A 24,138-nucleotide genomic window follows, 5' to 3' on the forward strand; every position below is an offset into this window, starting at 1 on the left:
TGCTTTAATTACTGTAGAGGAGAGGATGGGATTACAGTACAGGGAGAATTGTGCTAGAACACAGAAAATTGGCAGAACACATTTATTGACCACAACTGTGCTCCCTGCTCTGCTATGCAGAAAGAAACCGCTCCTGCTGTAAGGACATGTCTGTGGTAAAACACAACAAATTTCTGTTTTGTAGCAAAGGATGAGTAATAGAAGAATCAATCACAAACAAATCTAGGATTTGTTTTAACTGTTAGATGGGGAAAAATATTGCAATGCTCTATTTGCATAAAAGCACCAGACAAAAGACTTCAAAGAAACAGCCTGTTTTATAAGAAAGTCTGAAAGTGGGTATGAAGCATGGAAGCTTGGGGGGCCTAGCTACATCTAAACCAAAAAGCTAAACCATCACTTTTACTAACAAAAACCCCCAATTCTACATGCTCCAAGACACAAGAATTATCATCACATTTGCTGGTTTGTAGTCCAGATTGATCTTTTTAAAATACTCTATTACTTTTCAGAGCTCCATTAGCATTCCCTACTGTAATACAAAACTAAATTAACGCTTTCCTGCTCTGCCTTTGCACTATACATAACACACTATCCCACAATATAAATCTTCACAGTGGAAGTAGAAATGGGTATGTACATTACAGTCTTGTTGTTGACACTGCTGAAAATTAAGGGACAAATGCTTTGAGTCATACAAGTTGCAAGACCAGTCAGTAATTATTAGCCCATTAGCAGGCCTGAGCTAGGTCAAGTAACCCTTGAGTTTTATCATTCACCTCTCCTGCTACACCACACCACAGTGTACCTCTGGATACTGAGATCAATTAGACCATCATTTCTAATCTGCACAGGTCAGCCAACTATATTCTAAGTGTTTCATTCTTCACTGCGCATCATGAGCTACTTCTCTTTCCATTATAACTCTTTTCAGGATGGACTAAACGAATGATGATTGTAGTTCCCAAGACAAGGAGCCCACTATTTTACCCAGTGATCCATTTTCCTTGCACAGGGCTCCAATGCTATGAGGCAATTTCCACTGCCAGTCCCACTGCAAGCTGCTATGAAGCCAGCAGAGCCTGAAGCAAGTAAAGGCAAGCGAATGGTGCTTTGCTGGGGTAAGCTCTCTGGCAGTCACAAGCAGCTGCAACTCCTGTTTCCAGCTCATTTTGTAGTAGCAGACTGAACATGGGCCCAAAGGATGAATTTGGACATTCTTGGTCCTGCAGCAGAGTGAGACCAAGGAAGGGTAATACCTGTACATCACTCTCCCTACTTTGAGAATGTTTGTCCCTTTTTTTTTTTTAATCTTGTCTGTTTGTCACTCTAGGACTTTCTATGCAGCCTCCCTTACCAGCAAAACATTCAAATACTTTTTAATCAATCAATTAATTAATCAAAGAAAATCACTTGGTAGATGTTTATGTTCCAGTCTGAAATCTAAGAGCAAGGATGAATAAACACAAAATACATTATGCATTTCCAGCCCAAGTGATTGCTTACTTAATCATCATCAAATGTACTTATCTACCACAGATTACAGAGTTAAAATGCACTGTTAATTTAATCTTCTTCTTTTGCATGTTCTATTTACCTAAGTAATTTCAAAGCATATACTTACCTCAAAAAAACAAATGTGTAAACCAGTGAATTTTTAGCTAAGCCTAACCATAGTAATGAATCCATTAAATGCGATATGTAGGGTATGCAATTATAAAATTATAAAATTATAAGCATTTTCTTTATAGCATTATGATGCTTTTGAATAAGTAAAGACATTGTAACTCTTTAGTTTTGATCATTATTGGAAATTGATAATAGAAATCTGTATTCTGTTCTTCGATATTTTGTCACTTTTTATTGCAGCTTCTTCAAATTGATTTTTAATGAAGTCCAGATAGATGGTTTGGAAAAATAATGGTGAAAAACAACTGGAAACATGCAAGGGACAGTTCATAAAAAATTACTGCAAGAGGTTATGTCAAGAAGTTCTCGATACTATGGACAAAACAAAAATTTCTGCATTTTCTCCCTCTTTGAGATCCCTAAAATCAAACCACTCCCAAATCCCACTGAAGCTAAAGAGTTCCTTTCCAAAAACTTCACAGTTCTGAAGAGTCCAAAGCCTAACAAATTAATACTGAGTTTTTACTGGGGGGTGGATAACCTGCTTAAAAGATTGTGTCAATGAACTTGAGTTTAGACATCATCTTTAAAGTATGCAAACACTTTTTCTCACCTGGCTTTAGTCCATGTATCACCCAAAGACATCCATAACTGTCCTTCCTCACTGGTGACAGTATATCGTAGGAAGTCTATAGTATCTTTTGTTAAGAGGGGACTTAGTACTGTACCAGCAAGTTCTGGACCTCCTGTTGTCTGTACCACCTAAATGCAAGTATTAAAATAATACAAAGAACAGACACGTTGTCAGTAAGGAAGTTACTGTGAATGTTAGTTACCTACAGTGCTGATAGGAAACATTTATTGCTCACAAAAAACCACACCCTACCCCGAAAACTCTGAGAAGCTAATAATGTGTCTTAATGTCCTACAGATTAACTAAACAATTTAGTGCAGAACTCCTGTTCTAGTGACCAACCATCTTATACTTAGACCCACTTTTGGCAATACTATTTTTGCTCTACTGAACAAAACTACACATACTTCCATTAAATAGACATATGGTATGCTTTCAACCCTCCTGCATTATGTAAAGTATCTCAATTTTTTACTGCTAATTAAAAATTATAATGGCAAACTGTAACACACAAAGCTAAAGATATATTTAATAGATGGGACTATACTCAGAAAAGGATATAAATTATTTTCTAAAGAGAACCTCGTTCTGAGATACACACATTTCTCCTTAGTTATTGTCCAGAGACAAAACATTTCAATATTGCTAACCTTGAAAAGGTTACAGAGAATATAAATACAAGAGTTCTGAAGAAAAACACCGAAAAAATTATAAAACCTTACCATATGTAGTGGGGTAAAGAGAAAATGAACCAGTTCGGCTGCACTAGGATTCTGGATATGGAACTTTAATTTGGCCTGAAGGAATGGGAAAGTGATACATTTTAAGAAACATTTAACTTTTATGACAATAAATACTTCACATAGGAATGGCCATCCCTGGTCAGGCCACAGGTCCACCTAAGTCCAGTGTTTTGTCTGCAACATCTGCTAAGTGCACGTGCTCATTCATCCAATTGCTTTTGAATCCATGTATATCTTTATCACCTATCATGCAAAACAAGAAGTTCTGCAACTGAATTATATGCTTTGTAAAGAAACATCTCCTTTGGAAAATTGCCATCTCTTAGTTTCATTAGTATTCTGTAGTTCTTCTCCAAATGCAAACTGAGCAATCCTCTACTTGTTTTTTCCAGTGATGCTCATAACCATTTACAGATTTATTACATTCTTCCTCTGTTTGGTCTTTTCCAAGCTAAAGTAATTCCTTCAAGCATTCTTGTCCTCCCTTGTACCTTCTTCAATTTTGCTACACTGCGAACAAAATAAGGCCAGGAAACATAACAGCATATTGATCCTCTTTATTTGTTAATTTTCTTTTTTCTGCCCTAATGGTTCTTAACATTTACTTGGTTGATCACCATTGAACATGGATGATATTCTCACAGGAATCTGTACTACATCAACATTTTGTTCTGATTTGTTTTACATATGAGATGTTTCCCCCACCTATCCATGACACTATCATATCTATCAATATTGAATTTCATCTGTCACTTTATCTGCTATCATGAGATACTTCTACATTTGTAGACTCTACACTCCCCACTTGCCAGAACACCTGTAAATATGTTGGGACAGCAAAGGCCTCTGCAGAGGCATGTATGGGACTTCCCTGCTGAATTTACTGCACTTTGAGAACCAGCATTTTAGTCCTATATTTTGTTATCTATTTCACCAAACAAGAATTTAAGAAACTAAATTCAACCTCACAGTAACTCAAGTTTCTTTAAGAACTTCAGGTTGTGCAACCTTGCGGGATGTGTTTTGGAAATCCAAAGCAACAAAATCAAAGAATTGATGGATTTGTAGACATTGTTTTGTTCTGCAAGATACATGTTTGCTTCTTCCTCAATTTAATATACCTGCTTACAAGCTGCATCCCATGTGTGGGTACCTCAGGGGTACCTGGTTGTCTCAGATCCTTGGAATGACTTTAAAGATTATCATAATTACCTTAACCACTTCTCTCCCCCTGGAAGAAAGGCAGTTTGAGAGAGGTTACACACCATACTGTGTGGTTTGCTGACTTAGTTTTTGGAATAGATGGATGAACAGTGCCCATTCAAACAGGGCTTCTATTCATCTGCCTGTAACTTGCCATTTTGATTTGCTGTTCTTTAACCCATTACCAGTTCTCCAATTTGAAACAGATAATATCTTGCGCTCCCCATAAAAAAAATGTTCCTCATTAACTCATTGTCCACTATCAAGTTTTTCCAAGTATATGCATTTAAAAAAACCATATACTTTCTCTTGTACAGCTTCTTGGAGAATTTCTTTTATTTACTGATCACCCATTGGCCCTGCAAGCTCTAGAAGAAGCATGCCAGAACGTATTTTTAAAAGTTATAGTAGTTTTTATTGCATCTTGCTGTCTGTTCCTCAAACGGTTTCTGGCTATCAGTATTCTACTTTTACATCTAGCCTTCCAGAGTATGCCTCCAAATGAAGAAAGGAAGAGGATGTGTTTTTACTTCTAGTAACTTCCTATACATTGTTATTCAGTCATAACAACTTACTTCTGGTCTTTCTAAAGTTTTTTTGACAGATGGTAGGCATTTTCTAGAAGCTTCCAGCATGGTGTTTTAAAACAGTTTCCATTCTACTGGCAAAGATTTTATTCTCCTAGCTACTCCTTTTATTTTTAAACTAGATTCTTCATTTTATACAGTTCTCCATGTCTGGCATAAAGCACCAGGAAGTGATATTTCAGGCTTTTGTAGCTCCTGCCATGATGCTGAACTAAAGCACTGTTACAGCACAACTCTTCAAGAGCAACAATAGAAACCAGGTCCTAGATGCTGCTGAGGACCAAAACAAGAACTGCTTCTTCTCCTGCACAGAAGATAAAGACTCAAAGATGGACACATTATCCTTGGGTGAAAAAATAATTTAAATGCGTAACGTGGTAAGAAGTAAGAATGGAAAAAAAAAATCGACATTACAAGCACTATTACTGAGAAGATCAGCATGTTCTAAGACAACTGTCCCCCACAAAACAGCAGTCCTTTAGTATCAGAATCACAGCATTTAATATAGGGTTTAAAAAAAATTAGACATTAACATTTCTAAATATCTCCCACAGCCCTGCAATCAGAATTCATTCCCAAGAGGAAGAAAAAAGCTGATTTGACTCAGTGAATGTAAGAACAATTTTCTCTGTTGGCATAGCTTCCCCAGCAATTGGAAGGGACAGTCAGTATCTGAAAGTAAATGCTTTGAAAGTGTCCCACTTGCTGCCTTCTTTTAATAGCACTTGCAGAAGAGGAGATGCCAGGAGAAGTCTCTTGAATTAGCATCTCTGCTTGTTGAGAACCTATAAAGCGACAGCAATTTGTCGATGGAGTGTTCTGAGGCCAGAAAGGTCCTACATAATGATGGCAACAAGCACAGAGACTCTGATGGGCATAGCTGAATAAAACTAAATTAAGGCCACAGCTGGTGATGCTGGCAAGCATGCAACAGAGCTGTCATCCCCACAGACATTCCTAGAAATTCTTTTATGACTTGAACTCAAATTTCCCAAGTAAAAGGCTTTGAAGAACCAGGAAAAGAAGAAATAACAATGCTGAAAAAGAAATATGCTCATCTAGTCACTGTGTAGAGAACTTGAGGAGCAGCATCCCAAAGCTCAAGGGCCAACCCTTGGGCAGAGGTGGCCAGCCCTGCTCTTGCCTCAGTTCAACCTTGGATGGAGAATGAAAAGGTGAAAGTCCAAGACCAGTCAAGTATCAGCTGAGCTATCTTCTTGTGTGTCAGCCAAGGACCAAACAAGATTACATTTTCAGGTATTTCAGCATTCTTGAAGAGGATACTTGTGGCTTTGCTCCTTCTGAAAGAGCAGTGGAGACCCAGACAACACAGACTTAGGCTCACAATTCCCTGGATGGTGTTACCACCTCTGCACAGCTGGCAGCAGTAGGGCATTTAAGACCCGCAAGGTTTCTCTACATGGACAAGGCACCAGGAAAGTTAAGCAGAAGGCAGAAAACTTCATTAATGCATTCCCGAAGACAAGATGACCTTCTGCAGCTCCCTCAGGGTGTCAACAATAAAGCATCCACACCTCCCAGAATAGCCAGAACCTCCAGAAAAACCCAAGTTAAAAATAACTACGAAGCAAATATATCATGTTACTGATTCCTCCTTCTCCTCTTCATCTTCCACCATAATTTTAGTTCTTCATTTCATACTAGTCGAATAAGACATAGAAAAACCAATGCAGGAAAACTGACACCCAAATTAATGTAGTGGTATGGAAAACAAAGATTTCTTATACTTAACATCAGTTATCCCAGGAAAAAACTGTTATCACATGCCTCACACCACCAGATCCATTAGCAGTCACTTACCAGAAGATTGAAGCCATGCTTGAATTTTTGGAAGCAGTCAACAAATTCATCTGGAGGTGGTGGTTTTGCACGGAGAGTAAGAACCCCCTCTGGTGAACAAAATGAGATTTTTATATATCCCTTTATATGGTATATAACTTCTATAAATACTACAGAAATAGTAAACACATAAATACATAATAAATTTACCAACTTACAGAAACTTGTAAATATAGAACCATGACAGTGAGCATAATCTGCGGTCAACATCTCTAATCAGTCACTCCCCACTGACTTCAAGCAAATAATTTTCATAGCTTTCCCTCTAAGAATATACTGCATAGGATTTTTTGTGTTCAAAGTGAAAGAAAATTACTACATTCATGAAAAAACAACACAAAAAGACACTCTTGCTAGCTACTTCAGTGATCCTTAGAGAAACAGAATTGTATGCAGTAAGAACTCCTACCTCCAGGTCCTTTCTTTTTACTTTTCTTAGTTTTCTTCCTCTTTGAAAGTTCAGCAAAAGCTTCAGCAGCTTTTTGAAGTTTGGTAACAAAATACTCAATGTCATCCAAAATATGGTTCAGAATTTGCTATGGGAGAAAAGTAATAGTTTCTCTACAGAATCTATAGCAGAAATACTATGGAAATCAAAATGACCACACTCTCAGACATCAACAGCTTCCTTGGAACAAAGTTCATGCTAGAACATTCCATATTTAGATTCATTATGTTCTTTACACACCTGCAAATTATTTTAAATCCTAGGTTTAAAAAAATTTGGGTCCCTGGAAGTTTTTAAAATATGATCACCAAGATTATTAAATTCAGATTACAATTACACAATTTGTTCAGACATTACATTTTCTCTCACAGCACATGAAAAAAATTATTTCAATGGACAGCATTTTCCTAAAGAGAATAACTTCATAATCTCCTTTAGTACAAAGCATTAAGCTATTTGTTGAATGTCAGAATGTAGTTTTGTAGAGAAGTGCTCTTTGAAGAATTGTTTTTAAAGAGCAAGTGGAGGAGAATGTATGAGCTTCTGGGGAAAAAAACATATACACCAATGCAGCAAGCCCCAACATGCTTTCCTCAAGACCCTCTGATGTTGCTGAGGGCAACAGGAGAGTAATAAATCAGAAAGTTAAAACTGACAAATGGGGCAATACTTGATATCACACACATTATAGAACCTGCCCAAAGTTGTTGCTTATAGGCAAGAAAAGTTTACATTGTACATATACATGGTCCACCTGTCTTCAGAAACGACCCTATGTTTATTTTCCAGATACTGCACATATCTAAGTCCCACTAAATCAATAGAATTTTTTATCCTTACATAGTTTGCTGAATTTGGTCTACCACACAAAATAATGATTTATATTTCTAGCTCTTCACAGCAGAAAACTTTACATCAACATTCAGCCCCCTTTTTTTTAAAAAAAAAAAAAAAATAAGAAAAAGAACTACCACCTATTCACTTTTAGGTCTACCACACAAACATAATCTGCCTGGAAAGTTTTCCTCCAAAAATTAATTTCCCATGTGGAAAAAGTCTTCCCACAAAGAAGAGCTGCAAAATTTCACAGACTTTAAGCAATACTGCTTCTAGTTTCTCACTTACAACATCTCTGTCAATCCTGGCTGCCATTATCTCTGCTGTTTCTTCATGATCGTGGTATTGTCTATGTTTTTCAACTGCAGGAAAGGGAAGAAGAGAATAAGACATCCATATATGCAGAATTAGTAACCAACACTCCCTATACAGCTTATGCTTTAAACCATACTCCTGTAAGAAAAAGATGGATAAAACTGTTTGTACCGTTTGCTTTGCAAGGACTCCACACAACCTGAAAATCTTACGCCCTAATGTCTGATCCTGCCAAGTGTCACCAGAAACCTGAGGTGTATGCTTTCAGTCAACTTAACTGCATAAATGAAGTTAACCACAGAAGGGTGGTATCAGGGTCTAAATCAAAAAATTACAGCAGAAAGTGGCAGATTATAAAATACAACATAATGAGAAACCATCCCATTTTGCAAAATATGCTGAAAGCTACTCCAGCAAAATAAGCAAGAAAGAGTGTAGCCATGACTTTTAAGACAATTTTGATGTAAAAGGTAATTAGCAAAAAGGGATGCCAAGTCTGGCAACATAGAAATGGGAGGTAATGATGTGACAGAACTGGTATTTCCAAATAACAATAGACAGAGTCGGTGACTTTTATTTGAGAACAACAAGGGTTAATATTTTGTGAAAGTAGAAGTTTTGCATTTTTAAGTCACACTAAGTACTACACTATACATTAATTACACTGTACATTAACTCCATTAACAGGTGGGATTTTAGTAAATACATTTTAGAAAAGATCCACGAGTGGCATAAAAGGAACCGCAAGAACTCAGATCCACAAGTGGTCTGGCAAGGCACTTGACCAGCTAATGAAAATTTTCTGAAGTGAGAAATCAAGCAGAAGAACAAACTAGGCTTTACTCAAGACAGATGTAATACTGTAGATTAGTAGGTGAAACATTCTTAACATTAGAGATTTCTCTGAACATTTTTAGTTGCTTTCTTTGCATAATTGTGTACTTTGTTGAGTGATATAGTTTAATAAACCAAAAATAATAAAGACTCCATGGTTAATGACTTCTAATTCTAAAATTTTAGTATCTATTATTAAAAAAACAAACCAAAAAAGGCCTCACCTTAACCTTAATACAGTCTGTTTTACAGAAGGAGCTTTATTGTCTAAAGAACATTTTTTTTCAAAGAAATCTGATCAAAATAAAAATTTTTCCATTAGAGATTTACAAAAAAAAAAAAAAAACCAACCCAACAGACACCAAAGAAAAAAATCCAAATCCATTAGAAAAGCTACAGCATTCCTTGGTTAAGGCTTTTAGAAAACAAACACACACACAGACCAAAAAAACCCCCCAGAACTAGTTTAGCCATACAAGCCATTATAAAGATAAAAATAAATAAATCATGCTGATCTCTAGTCACCTTTTAATCCACGATTATATTTTTTAATTGTCCGATGGCCTATGCTCTCCCTATTACTGGAGAGCATCATTAAATTACTAGAGTTATGACAGTACTGGTTACTGTAAATGTTACCGTGTTCACAAAAAAGCCCAGGTTAAAATTGGTAGCCCACACCCCCACCCAGCTAAACACAAGTAAAAGCAGCTCTGAACAGAAAGTCAGAAAACGGGTACGTGCAAGTAAATGACAAGTCAGATTATGACAGTCAGGTCTTATTCCCCAGATCAGGCAACAGTGGCTTGGGGCATTTCAAACTACACTGGTAGAATAATCCCGTCTGCTCTCAGTGAGGACATAGGGGTGACCTTGTAAAGCCATTCCTGTATCTGGATTCAATTACTGTAATCTTTATGAAAGTGCTCTTTCCAATTATTTTTGTTATACCGAGCATCATAAAAACCTACTGCCCTGAACAACTGTTTGCCACCATGCTGTGTGGCAGCGAGCTCCCAGAAATACTCACACTCCCCCTGCTCAGCAGCCCACGCGGACCACGCCGCCACACGGCTTCTCACATCCACCTGGGTGATAGTCCCCGGTGGCACAGGGGCAGGTGCCCTTGGCGGTGGCGGGATAGCGCTGTCAGCTTTGGATATCATTCTAGAGGAAGAGAAAAAAGTCCAGAAGTGACACTTGAAGGAAAAACGTTCTATTTTCTAGTGCTTAATCAGAGAAGACAAGGAGGCTTCACAAAGACTCTCCTACTGTTGAACATACTATAGCCTTGCCAAGGAAGCAGTACTCAAAGACCATGATGTGTAAATATGTTAAACACAGTAGGAAACCCTACGCTCCATGATGGGGTTAGCAAATCCTTGTCACCTGGCCACACAGGAAATCCCCAAGCAGTACCACAGACCTGCCAGTTTACACAGGTAAACTCAGTGGCTTCAGTTTAGTAGGTGGCATTTTTACTGCCACATGCAGTTCAATGGCTGGACTTCCATTTTGTGTGAAAGTCTTCATTAGAAGTTACCTTTCAGTCACCACAATTGAGTATCTATTCCCTAAATTTGACAGGTTGTCAACCACTTGTTTCTTAAAACCCTACCAACAAAACCAATTAAATTTACAGGCTGGTTTTCCCTTTTATATCAGTGGTCAGTTCATCCCGTTTTGATACAAACACATCAGTGTTCCCACCTGCAATTTTTTTCTGTTTTCCAGTTCTTAATCTAGTTTTAAATACCATAAGGAAAGAGGTCTTTGAAGTCATTCTGCAACTTGATACCAACTGATAAGAAATCCCAACAACTTCTGTCATAGACTCATCCCACCCTTTCCCCACACCCCTATTTAAAAGCAAGATCTTCACCTTGAATTAATCTCTTTATAATCCCATCTCGTTCATGGCATTCAACAACACCACAAAATGTTAAGTGTTATTTGGCTTTGAACAAAAACCCATTTCCTTCACCCTTCCTTCCTCCAGTCTCCTGGGCACTCTTTTCCAGATGTCCCACACTTCTACTTGTCAATAACCTTGCAGCAGCTTGATAATGCAATGTGAGGCAGCAGGGTCTCTCCCCATGACCCAATGCCAGCATGTACATGATATGACTGAGTAACCAGCACTAAGATGTCACACTCATGATCTCTTGGCCTCATAGCCCTTAGAGACTGATATCTTGGATTATTTTTCCCACTAGATGTACTGACCTACATCCTTTTCCCAATCAAATCTCATTAGTTTCCCAGCACATCCAATATGTTTGAGTCCTTCTAGACTGCTTCTTTGTGCTTACAGCTGTTAGTTACAGTCCCACAAACTGTAGTCTACTTATTTAATTTTAAACCTGCAGATAAAGTTAGACACAGTTCAGTTTTTTTTTTATAGGAGTGTCCATTACTCTAGGAAAACTTCATAAATTGCACATCAGAATTTAACAGGTAGCTAAGACTGTTATAAACTCATTCATATAATGTCAACGTTTTTACTTAGATCTTTGTCCAGCAGAGACTTCTCTATCTGATCCACAAAACTAAATGTTATTGAGAGATACTATGAAAACGCAGTTACATACTAACTTTTCAACAAACTACCACCATTACCATACAGTATCTAATATTTTTGTGCTCTAGTTTCTGCACCTCTGTTGGCTACCTCTCATTTCTTTATTAATCTTCTCTGAACCAAACAGACTGTTTTCCACCACATTTTCCAACTGACAGAGAAGCTTTCGCTACCAGGGAAACAAGGAGTCTTCAGCATCATTAAACAGGCAGGCAGGATACTATTCAATCAAACTTAACATCTTTAGATCCCAAAACTTTTTATCATAATCTTATTTACTTAGAGTTATGGGGCATTTCTGTTTTTAATTTAAATTCTGAACTACTTGAACCACATGCAGAACTCACGACATGCAATGCTATTCTCTGGCAAGTCACCATGATGTCAGCCGTTCCTGTCACTAAGGTGGAATCAGGAAAGTTAAAAGTGATGCTATAAATTGAGACAACATGAGATAATTATTAAAGCAAGGCTTCTACATGTGGTCTTGGATGTATATTATCAACTAGCAAAAAAGAACAAAGGCAGCAGGCAGACTTGGAGAGCTTCTGAATGCTGTAACACTATTTGATGATCTTATATACTGCCAAGAAGTTAGATTTTTACCTCAGTGTTTCAAGCCTCTTCTTTTGTTTCCCACTTTTGCTGTCACTGATTGCACTTTCAATATCTTCATGAATAAAGCTAGCCTAAAGAGACAGAAGCAGAAACCATCAGTCATCAGCTAGACTATCCAGATATATGAAATAAATACCTCCTCATGCACATTTTTAGGGCATCTTTAGGTTCCAGAATACCTTATCAAATCCCATTTATTTAAAAGTTCTAGCATAAATTATTTTACACATAAACAGACAAAGAAACACACAATGCTGTTGTCTGGGAGTTGATATTTTTGTCACTGTTCCAATCTGAAGCATTATCATTGAGTATGCCATCTAGATACCAAATTTGTCCGAACAGCTGTAATTATCTCAAGTCAACCATTATTGCATAGGCTATTTTTTCCCTCTGCGTACATCATTTTGTTTTTCTCAAGTATGTTAGGGGAAAAACATAGTAGCAGCATAAAGGATCACAAAAGTAACCTGTAGTGATACAGTTTCCTTTAAGAAATAACAATAGCCTCCAATTTCTCTTGGATGTAACAGAAGATTAATTTTTCAGAACATTTCCTAATCTGTAGGTTCCTGCCTCTCTGTAAGCGTGGTCTGCCTCCACCAGTGTCCCACAAGTGAAATTTTGATGCACGTCTAAGGCGTTATTTTAATAGATCTTGTGTTAAATAGGTCACAGCTTCTCATAAGATTTAGAATGCTCTGACAAATTAATTTCCTACACAGGTTGTCAAAGCCCAAATCGGTCAGTGTCTGGCTCACTCTAAAAGGTCCACATCTGTCTTAGCACCCTCATCATGGAGAAGTATGTAACCTTTTGTGAGGAATATGTAACTTCTGCTCGACCACAAGTCTTTGTTGAATTTAGGACCCAAGGTGATAAAGGGACTTCTCAAGCTATAATGAATTGCACAACAGAATATGGATGAGGGATAAATTAGTGTTAAAGAATTAATAGAAAAAACTTAAGGAGATATGGGGAACTTAAACCCAGAAGATTTCCATTAATCATACTCTTGATATTTATTATTTAACAATTTTCTGTTTAAAAAATATTGAATGTCCCAAACATTATTGATTTTGACTAATTTTTTATTGCAGAGGGTCCTGAGGTTCATGGTAACTTCTAATCAAAAGCATGAAAAAGACAAGGGAGAAAGACCTAACCTTTCAAAAACAGCCAAGTCTCATGGGTAAAGAACAAAACCTCGGGTATGGTCACAAAAATACCTCAGAAGAAAAGTGGCATCCTGAATTCAAGTCATGCTCATGTGCTCTGCATTTTTATTTGTACACAGAGGAAAGTCTGAAGAAAAGAGACCATCTCTATACTTTGGGAAGCTGGGTCCAACCAGACCTCAAAAAGGATCCCTGAATTATTTAACATAATGCCATCTGAACTCCTCACAGGATCCCAATTTCCACCGAAACAGCAAATTCTGTTCAATGAATCACAGAATTAGACAGTCATCTTCACATCACTCTCATTATACCAATTTTCAAACAGTTGCACACTGTGATTAGCAGTCTTATTTTAAGACAGTTATATGAACTACTACAAAGGAATTAAAAAATCCCCATGAAATTATCAATTGGAATTTAAAGAAATACCAATTATATAGAGTAACTGACAGAAATTAAAATATATAACCATGGAAATAAGAAGTATTGCAAAATACATTAAAAAAAATCTATGCTTGAAGGAAATATTCAAATCGGAGACAAACAATTTCTTTCCTTGTTTTGCCCCTCCTGCAAGTAATATTTTGGTTTTTGTTATCTCTCCAGCACAGCAGAGATGCAGAGAGGTGAGAATGTACAGAAGGTTTAATTGTTTGGTAACAAAAAGAGCAGGAGAAGGGGAAAGACTAGGTAAGACTCAGGGCTCGGATGACTTCTTTGCAGATTATAAGATAAATTTGAAATAAACTATTTTACAACACTTCAGAAGCGTGAATGCAAACTCTATACATATTCCAGTGCTTTACTCATTTGCAAACCTAAATGAACAGCTACAGAGGCCAAGAATCAATATTTACAGTAACAACATATTTGAACATACACTAAGGATTCAGGTTACATACTGGACTACTCTCTTGCAAGACATACTACACTACATTTTACTAACATACTGTAAGTAGTGTCCATATCATAAGGGCATAAAAGTTAAAGCATACTTATAAGTAAGAACAGAATTATTTTCTGTGAATCAGATCATTTGATTTTATCCACTGTACTTGCAAATTCATAACATTTCCCCTATTCAAATAAGTCACAGCAGATCTCCATTACTATCTTACCTTAATCTCATCACATTGGAAAAGATGCAAATCAGGCTTGTTTTGGGTTGGTTCTTTACATACTAATGCAAGAATTGAATTGTAATTGCATGCATTCATCACAGCTTGGCAATGTTGAATTGTGCATAAAGGAAAATTCTCCAGTTCATTCTGCCGGAAGAGAAAAGAAAAACAAACACAAAACACCACCTTAGTATACAGTGTCCTGATCTCAGAAAAGCTGCATGAGTTAAAAAGCGTAAGTGATAATAAGCTAATTAAAACACTGAATCTCACATACATCATTTTTCTGCCCGTTCCCCTTTTTTCTCTCTCTCTCTCTGAAAATTAGACTGCCACTCACAGATCTTACCTTTGATTCCAAGTCCACCAAACTGACAGCTTTGTCATCCACTTGAAGAATCATATCTTGAGTCCACACTTTGCCTTTGGCATCCAGCAATTTTAGCTTCCTTATTCCATCATCTACTGTAATCATTGCCTCTTTTCGGTCCAGAACAAAGGTGGTCAAGTGCTAGTAAGTGGGACGTACATTTAAAAAAAAAAAAAAAAAAATAAATAAATAAAAAAAAAAATTGTATTTTTCCCTATTGCTCAGCAGTGTCAGTATTCAAATTGCCAGGAAACAGCAATACAAATTATTCACGAATAAGTGTACCTTTGCCTATGACAGCTCCCACCAATAAGCCATAAGAGACGTTGTTTAGTCCATAATGTCATTTTAAGTCAACCGATTTTTGTAAGTCACTGTTTTTCACCCTGTGTCATTTCCTCACTACAGTAAGTGGTTAGACTTGAAGGAATATTCTGACATCTTCCAGGTATCAAAGCTAGAATTAAACCCTGAGTATTTAATTAGCTTTCTTGAGGAGTGAAAACCTGTCTCTCTTGGCAAGCTGAATCCAGGAAGCATCAGCAGAAGCTTCCCAGAAACACCCTGCCAATGTACCACCACCACCACCCTGACCTGGAGTGTCCTCACCTCTTCTAGAGCTGGCAGCTAGTATGCTGATGGCAACGGGCTTAAATCTGACTGGGATACCTTATGGACAGGCCAGTCACTTCTTTTATGCAGATCACGGTACAAATGTAGTATACTAACTATTTTTGCTTACCATCAACTTAGAATGTTCTCCAGAATCACAGACATTACCTCAACTAGCTTCCCTGTGATTATGGTTTTGAGAATTTCTCCTTCAACATGCCAACCATGCAAGAAAACCCATAAAATTATTTCATTTTATCCAGGCATAAATTCAGCTTCACATTCTTATTGAAGACCTGGTTACATTCATTCAAGCTGAACCAATTTTAATATACTCCTGCACATCTATCTTCTAAATAACTTTAAAAAAACCCCCCAAAACCAAAAAACCAATTAAGTGTGCTTTCTTCTATTACAGGGTAACAGCACTGTAATAGTAATGATAGACAAGAGAGTAGATATAAGTTGCACATAATCAAAGTATTTAAAAGAAGTGAAACAAACCCTCTACCAGCTGCTCGCACGGGAATGCTTAGACTCCAAATACAAGTACTAATTTTTAAGTCAGTACAGTATCAAAACCATTATGAAGAATCCAAAGAGAGATAGACAGACAACTAGAAGCAACACAAGTATTCATTTGCAAGCTGATCATATGATAAAAGCACTTGAAATTAAGACTTTTCTACATACAATCTCACAATTTACAGCTAATTTAAAACCCAGCAAAAAGGAGCTGAGAATCTATGGTATTTGGAAGACTTGGCTTAACCCATGACAGTGGTCTGATGTCAGTGGGAGAAAGTTTGTGCCAAAGTAAGAGAACAGAATGAGGCATTGCATCCAAAAGTGCTTAACAGGCTACATATGGGCACCCAGGCTTACTTTGCTGAATAATTTAAATATATCTAGCCCAGGATAAAATATGACAGCACATGCAGTAATTCTGCAAAGCGGCTTAAGACAGGAAATAACATACTTTGCATTTCACACTGGGGAAGAATCTGTGCAGCCAGAATATATTTGTTTAACTACTACATAGTAGACTAACTGGGGCTTTTAGGGGTTAATGCTCAGCTCTTTCTGAATATTCTGTCACCTCTGCTGATTATAACTGATCAAAGTATTCATTTTAAATATCATCCAGTGTGCCTCACTAACAGCACAAGGTTTTTTAGCTCTGTCTCATCCTTGCAACAAGCCAGGTTCAGAGACAGGGCAGCATAACACGTTGAATTGATATCCCACTGGGAAATCCTGTCCATTTGCCAAACTACACACAACTTTGCTTACATTCTTCTACATCAAAATTTCAGCTAGTTATGGCAAAGCTATAGAATTTGAGACATTTCAGTGTAATCTATTCTGAAGTGACCTTGGGCTGGCAGGATGTTTTGGAAGATGTATATGCCTTCAAGTGTATGTATCCTCAGAAATCCTGTAGGCAAAAATAACTGCATGTAACTGAAAGCCGTAATTGGTTTATCACTCATCTCACCTCTACGTGATACTGTGAAGTTTCGGATATGCTGCTGGCACTGTCTCGTGCATAATTCTTTCTTTGTTCTAGAGTTGGGAGGAAAAGAAAGAATAATTATTCATTCAACTTCTTATCCTGCTGTTTTGAATGCTTCTCAGAGATACTTGAGACTAGTTGTATATATGAAAACAGAAGATGAGCTTTTGTTAACTTCTGTACTTCAACAGAAAAAACCTTCACCCCCAGGCAGCCCAGCACAAGGATCATACTTACCTCAACGATGTTAACAAAGAGCCAGTGGGTGCAAACAAAAGACAGCTATCTAGTCACAGTGAGTCGAGACACCAAGGGGGAGCAGTGTTCTGACTGAAAATGCTTCACGGGGAATCCCGATTATTAAAAATCACTGGCTTGCCACTTTGGTAGCAACATGATAACTAGCATCAGGCTTACTGTATTTGTGTGAATGCACTTGGAAGCAAAAGTATTTTCTGATATACATTTAATTCTCACGTTAAATCCGCCAAACAAGAAAGCCACACACAAAACAGACCTGATTCATCCTTTATTTCTTCCTAAAGAATTCAATCTGATGAATTACTAATGTGGAAATATGCATGGAAAGGAGTTTAAAAAAGAGAGAAATACACACCAAATATCTCTAAACAGAAATATTTTTCAGCTAACAAAACACAATGCAGCAAAATCAGAAACATCATGCCTTTTACTCTATACAATAGATTAATATTAAACCAGGAGAGGGAAGGGTAAAAGCAAGATGAAGACACAACACACACCCCCACCACAAAATAATGAATTTAGATCAAAGAAAATGTTTCAACTTCAGTGGAAAAAAAATGGAAGCATCATTTGGAAGGGTCTTCTCTTTTTTTACTATAACTACTGAAGTGCCTAATGTGGAACACCAGGAGCTTTGTCTAAGGAAGAAAGTCACTAGGTGACGTGGCTGACAGGTGCAAGTAGACAATTCTTTTCTGTCCATTTCATTAAATAACTTGATTTCTGATCTTCAAGTAAAATAGGTGGCTTGATTTTGTTCGGAAGGAAGGTACCTGATGTATATACAAAATACATCAATTTCATCATACTTGGAGGTAAAATAGAAGTGTGTGATTCTGTTGATGGGAAAGTTAAGTTACTTTTTGAAAAATAAAAAATTGCTAACTACTACCAAGCACATGATCTGTGACATAGAGAGATCTGAAGTGAAGACAACATAAAAGCCACACCGTAAAAATCTCTTCTGTGCCCAGGGTTCCTTCATACAGGAATTTCAGGTGCTGACAAAGACAGCAGTGCCCTCATTTTCAGGTGTCACTTTTAAAAGTATTTGTTACCTTTTATAACTACACCATTATCTCCCCAGTTCTCAGTGACTTTAATGAAGGACAATACAGTTTCTGAAATCCCTCACTGGCATGAAGCCCCCCTCCCATGATGACAAACATCACTCATGCAACAGAGCCATGCTGCTCCTGTACAGCAGCTACTCAGCTTGCTTTAGCAAGAGAAGTGTGCAGTGCAATCAGCCAAATTAAAAATTCTGATAATCCATGGTGTTTTTGAACTAGGTGCATGAATATTGCAAAATAGATGTCTTTCATTATCAAGCATTCTGAAATCCCTGGGTAGAGGATCTGCATTGATCCCAACTCTAACTACTATTTCTGCTTTTGCAGCATGTTAAAGTATTTTTTTGGTTGATTTTCTTTTTAACCACAATAGACACACATACGTGCACACTCCAACAAAACAGTCAGTAAAGCAGTACTGTCTGATTTGCTACCTTTCTTTTTTTGTTTGGATGATGATCTGAAGAAGTAAAGTCCATCTGTTCCTAACAAAACAAGGGAATTAAAAAGCAGTATCTAGTTTAACCCCACAGAATTATTTGCACCTCCAAGGGGATCAGCTAATAGTCTTCTGTTATGGACTGTAAATGATAGTTAAATGCTGTCCAGTAAGAAAGAATATATGCTTTAAAAAAAAAAAAAAGTCACTTGTTTCAATTAACAATGCATCAAACATTCAGTTTTGATTGTTATTATCTTCTTTTAGGTGAACAAAAATATTACTTTTAATGATATCAAATTAAAGAAGGATAAGAAATTTTACATCCACTGTAAGATTTACAAATCCTGCAAGCAATAACAGTTGGAGGTTTTTTTAAATAAACAAAGAAATCCTGCCATGTGTAGAGGCTCCAAAGGAATTAAAAAGCAGAGAGTAAGTTTTGCAAGAGATTTGTTGCTCTGTTTCACAGAGTTTTTGTCCTGTGTTAAGACAGGGTATCTAAAACCATCCATAGCACTGATTGACGCATCCTCTTCCACAGAGCAGCACAACACTCACAATAGACATGACGGAAGGTTTTCAACACACTGTCATGCTGAGAACAACAGTGTTTATAAAAGAGAGAGCGCTTTCTGAATGCTAATAAAAATCTTTGCTTGCCTATGCTTGAGAGCCAAGCAGAGCCCCTCCAGTTCTGTATTTTTAATTACAAAGAATAGTAACAAGAACTTCAATAAAATTTCCAGTTAGCAAGTGTCAATCCATGTTTGTGTTAATAAACAAAAAGTATGGTCACCACAACAACTGACAGTCCATACTGAGTTCAGCAACAATTCCTAATTAACTATTTCTTACTGCAGCTAGAATGATTATTAGAACCTGCTAGAGATCCAAGTTATCATTTAGAATAGAATATTTCAGTAGGAAGGTACATACAACTATCATCTAGTCCAACTGCTTGACCACTTACTTCAGTGTTGACCAAAAGTTAAAGCATGTTATTAAGGACATTGTCCAAATGCCTCTTAAACACTGACAGGCTTGGGGCACTGACCACTGTTTCTTGTTATCTTATAGGCCATTCTACCAAAAAACACCGTGTAATGTACGTCACTTATGCAGACTTGAAGACTCCTTTTACTGGGAGTCCAAGAAAGCAATGCAATCCAAACTCTGCAGTGAAGCATGCCAACTAAAACTGGGGAAACTTCCCAAATCTTTCTGCAATTACAGACCAAACCAAAAAAAGGAAGAGAGCATACCTCACAGGCTCTTAATTACTGCTCAGTGCTGCAACTTTTATGGGTTTTGGATGAGCAAAGTAGCAGCCTATAGCAGTTGTCAACACTGCTGTAAAGGAGCTGGAAGTAGATACTATGGCTCCATCCTGAAATTATTCACCCTTCAAAATACATCTTCTAATAAGTACCCTAGCATCAGGCAAAATTCTTCCATTGCTTCTGGAAGGATTTTTCCTCAAGCTTTGTTTTTCAACCTTTTTACAATTCAATAGTTAGAAAGTGGTTCTCCTTTCCCATACAGGGTCAACCCAGCTGCTAATCACCCAGGCTCCCTGAGAGATGGTTTTCTTGGCTGCCTGGCATAAACTGCACTGAAGGAAGAATGAATAAAGTCCCCCCATGATAACATGAACATAACACACACAGGGGAAAAAAAAAAAAAAAAGCAACATAGAATGCATCCACTTTCCCATTTTTGCCAGTAGCTCAAAACTATATTTCAGCCTTTACTTTCTCCTTGTGCCTGGTTCATGTCCCACATTCTACCTACAAACCTCCACAAGTTCTCACCTTGCCCTTAGAAAGGACACAAACCCTTTTACATGCCCTTCTGCTGAGGTGCTCGACTGCCTTGAACTTCTAGCAAAATTGATGTAAGCCTGTTCTGTATCCTTCTCTACCCAGATGACACAAAAGTCTGCTGCCTCTTCCTACAACACTTCCAGGTTTCCATTTCCAAGTCAGAAATATCTGAGCATATGACTCTCATGGTCTTTTTCATCTATATACAGCTCCTTATTTTTCTTCTTTTTCTAGAGCTGCCCATTGCCATTCTTCCGGAAATGCAGCTTTCATCTCCTGAACTCTTTCACGTATCAAAGTGACTGATTATTATTCATCAATATTAATCTAACTGCATTTACAAAAACCCTGAAAATTCCATTTGATTGCTTATATGATCTCTAAATGCAAATAACTCACACCCTACTATTGAAAACAAGCAACAGAATTTGCTGGATTACTGAATGTACTGGGTCTGGCTGGGATGGAGTTAATTTTCTTCACATCAGCCTGTAATGTGCTGTGTTTTGGATTTGTGACCAAAACAGTGTTGATAACATAGGAATGTTTTAGCAGTTGCTGAACAGTGCCAAGGCCTTCTCTATTTCTCACTCTGCTGCCCCAGCGAGTAGGCTGGGGTGCACAAGAGGTTGGGAGGAGACACAGTGGTGACAGACAGCTGACTCCAGCTGACCAAAGGGATATTCCATACTGTATAATGTCATGCTCAGCAATACAACTGGCAGGTAGTCTTTCCAAAGTAGCCCTTGCTCAGACACTGTCTGGGCATTGGTCTGCTGTGGGAGATGGTGAGTGATTGCCTTTGCATTACTCAGGTTTTTTTCCTCCCTACTCTTTCCTTCTCTTATTAAGCTGTCTCTATCTTGATCCATCATTTTCTTCTTTCTTTTGCTCTTTGAATTCTCTCCCCTATCCCACTGCAGGGAGGAGACAGGGGGAATGAGCATGCAACTGGGGAGGTCCTTAGTTCCTGGTTGGGGTTAACTCCCAACACTTTAAAAAAAAAAAAAAAAAAAAAAAAAAAAAGAGAGTGTTTTGTATGCTCTATTTCACTGTCCTAATCCTCCCAATCAATCTTAACCTCTCACGGGTCCCGTCATGCATGAAGAGAGTTATTGAAGCTAAAGTGAAATTCTGCAACAGAGACTTCCAGATAGGATGTATAAAACTATCAAAGGATGAATAAAACTATCAAAACTATTGAGTTTTTTCTATTTACTCTAATTACTGCACCTCTTACATCCCACATGTAAAACACACTTCAGTCTTAATGCCGCAATTAGCTCAAACCTTGCTGATATTCTCTACACAATTTACCTGAATTATTTTCCCTCTGATAAAGGAAAAAAATAAAAATAAAAAAGGATCATGGCAGAAGACACTAAACTTAAATACTTAATCACAATCTACAGCAAACGCAACCCAGAGGCAGAAACATTGATCCACAGAAACTAATACTCTTCCCGTTGTCTGATGTGGACAGATGCTACTGCTATTCACGTCTTTGTGAACATACTGAATTCACCAATCATCAGGAATGGATCGTGTTTCTGGTTTCAAAATGTGTTAAAAGGTATTGATTTCGTACCAGTTTTGGAAGCATCCAAAACACCAGAAAACAGAAAACCACCTCTTGACAAGAGAGTTTTAGTCAAGTCAAAAATACTACTAGACAGTACATGACACAGACAAACAGGACTCAAGATTGCCATTGCTCATTCTTTTCATTGCCCTCACTGCACTAAGAACTCTGTGCTCTCCCAATTACTTCTCTGAAAGACTTTGGAAAGGTAACTATTCCACAGTTTCAGAGACCAAGATCCACTGAGGCAGAGCTACAAACAGAACCTGACATAGTCAGGTCTCACCCATTTTCCAACTGGAAGAGGGCGCAGCAATACCGCGAATTGGAAAGCTGCTTAATAAACTCTACCATAGCCTGGCTCTGTGCCACTGTCCAGAATACCACACAGAGAAATGTATCACAGCAAGAGAAATCTAATTCTTTATCTAGGTAGGGAAGATTCTTACCAGAAGCACAAGATCTCGGGCTGGGTCTTAACAGATGACCTGAAGCACAGAAGGTGCTGGTTAGGGCTATGATTCCTTTAGACACAACAAATTTTCAGTTCCTAAAAGCCTAAAACAGGGATGAAGAATCCTAATGCCTAGACTTCCAGCAATGTCTTACAAATAATTGCCCAGAACAGGTGTAATAAATTGTATCAATGCTATGGTCATGATAACACAAAGAAGGGTAATGGTGGATCCCATCTTCCTCTTCCATAGCCAAACTGGAAAATGTCTGTACAGTGTACAAAGAGACAAAGCTCTGAAATCTGATGGCAATCCATGTGGACATGGATTAAGAGTCTCCCTGACAAGTTGTCCCAAGAATCCTGGAGTGACAGTATAAATTATTACTACACATCATCAAGCAGAAAAGCCCAATACTTCATTTACTACCATGCATTTATGGTTTGCATTGGACTGACTGCTGACACCCCTTTAAGAATGTATTGCAGCAGCTGGAAAAACTCAACTTGAGACTGAGAGCAAAGTGCAGGAGACATGACCTATGCATCCGAGGAGAAAGGTCAAAACAAATACCATTTTCAGAGAAGCAAACACTATCACTTCCGAGATTTATTCCACAAGCTTCCCCTGATGGCTATGCGGAACTAGCTATCAAAGAAAGTGTACTGTTTAGGAGTCAATTGACAATTTAATTCATTTGAGTATCAAATAATATAAGCATGTTACATGGATGGTTTCTCTTAATGGACTCGTTTACCTAGTTTATGATCTGCTTGTGATTTCCTTGAATTTATTACACTACAGTTGTTGCTCTGAATGAGGTATTTGAGCAGTGCAAAAACACATATGCAATTTCACTGCTAGCACCTAATCACAGCCATGAAAAGTATAAACACAAGGTATAAAACACTTAGTCTTTTCTAGTGTCGTATGTGAAGGCGTGAAGTATGTGCGGTGTGAAGACAATTTTAGTAACATCTTTCAATTCTGTGTCATATAATAATCTACCAATTTGGAGCAAACCACTAGTCACTCTTCCTGGGAAATGGGGCTGCTCCACACTGTGTCAATTGCTGGCAAACACCCAGCACAGCCCTGGCTATTGGCGCTGACTGACACTGTACGTCTCCCCGCGAGCAGAGCTGCAGAAGCCAGATGGAGAAGCTAATGCTAGAACAACAGATGATGGTGTGAGCCAAAACCCATTTCAGATGGAATGATCAAGAAGTAAATGATGAAATAAACCCCATAAGAATGCACAGAGGGCATCTTCCCTCCCAGCTCAGTGAGAGATTTATCATGCAAATAGAAAACAGTTAATTTCAGGAAGAAAAGGAGTGAAAACAAAGTGATTATTTGACACAGAAAAAAAAAGGTAGTTGCAAGGAAGTTTTTGCTATCACCACATCA

The 24,138-nt window shown here is 37.7% G+C and overlaps 1 protein-coding gene across 6 annotated transcripts in view; it reads right to left on the reverse strand.

Moving 5' to 3' along the window:
* EPS8 (EGFR pathway substrate 8, signaling adaptor) overlaps positions 1-24,138 on the reverse strand; it is a 141,465-nt gene that overhangs the window by 27,284 nt on the left and 90,043 nt on the right. For all 6 annotated transcript variants that reach the window (XM_074826289.1, XM_074826290.1, XM_074826293.1 and 3 more), the window contains 10 exons: positions 17,072-17,139; positions 14,941-15,102; positions 14,589-14,738; positions 12,278-12,360; positions 10,121-10,257; positions 8,230-8,303; positions 7,066-7,192; positions 6,618-6,706; positions 2,986-3,060; positions 2,243-2,391 (listed from right to left, as the gene is read on the reverse strand). In XM_074826289.1, coding sequence (XP_074682390.1) covers positions 2,243-2,391; positions 2,986-3,060; positions 6,618-6,706; positions 7,066-7,192; positions 8,230-8,303; positions 10,121-10,257; positions 12,278-12,360; positions 14,589-14,738; positions 14,941-15,102; positions 17,072-17,139 — 1,114 coding nt within the window. The remainder of the gene's footprint in view (positions 1-2,242; positions 2,392-2,985; positions 3,061-6,617; positions 6,707-7,065; positions 7,193-8,229; positions 8,304-10,120; positions 10,258-12,277; positions 12,361-14,588; positions 14,739-14,940; positions 15,103-17,071; positions 17,140-24,138) is intronic.

This window comes from Strix aluco, chromosome 5 (assembly GCF_031877795.1).
Source record: "Strix aluco isolate bStrAlu1 chromosome 5, bStrAlu1.hap1, whole genome shotgun sequence".
Lineage (NCBI taxonomy): Eukaryota > Metazoa > Chordata > Aves > Strigiformes > Strigidae > Strix > Strix aluco.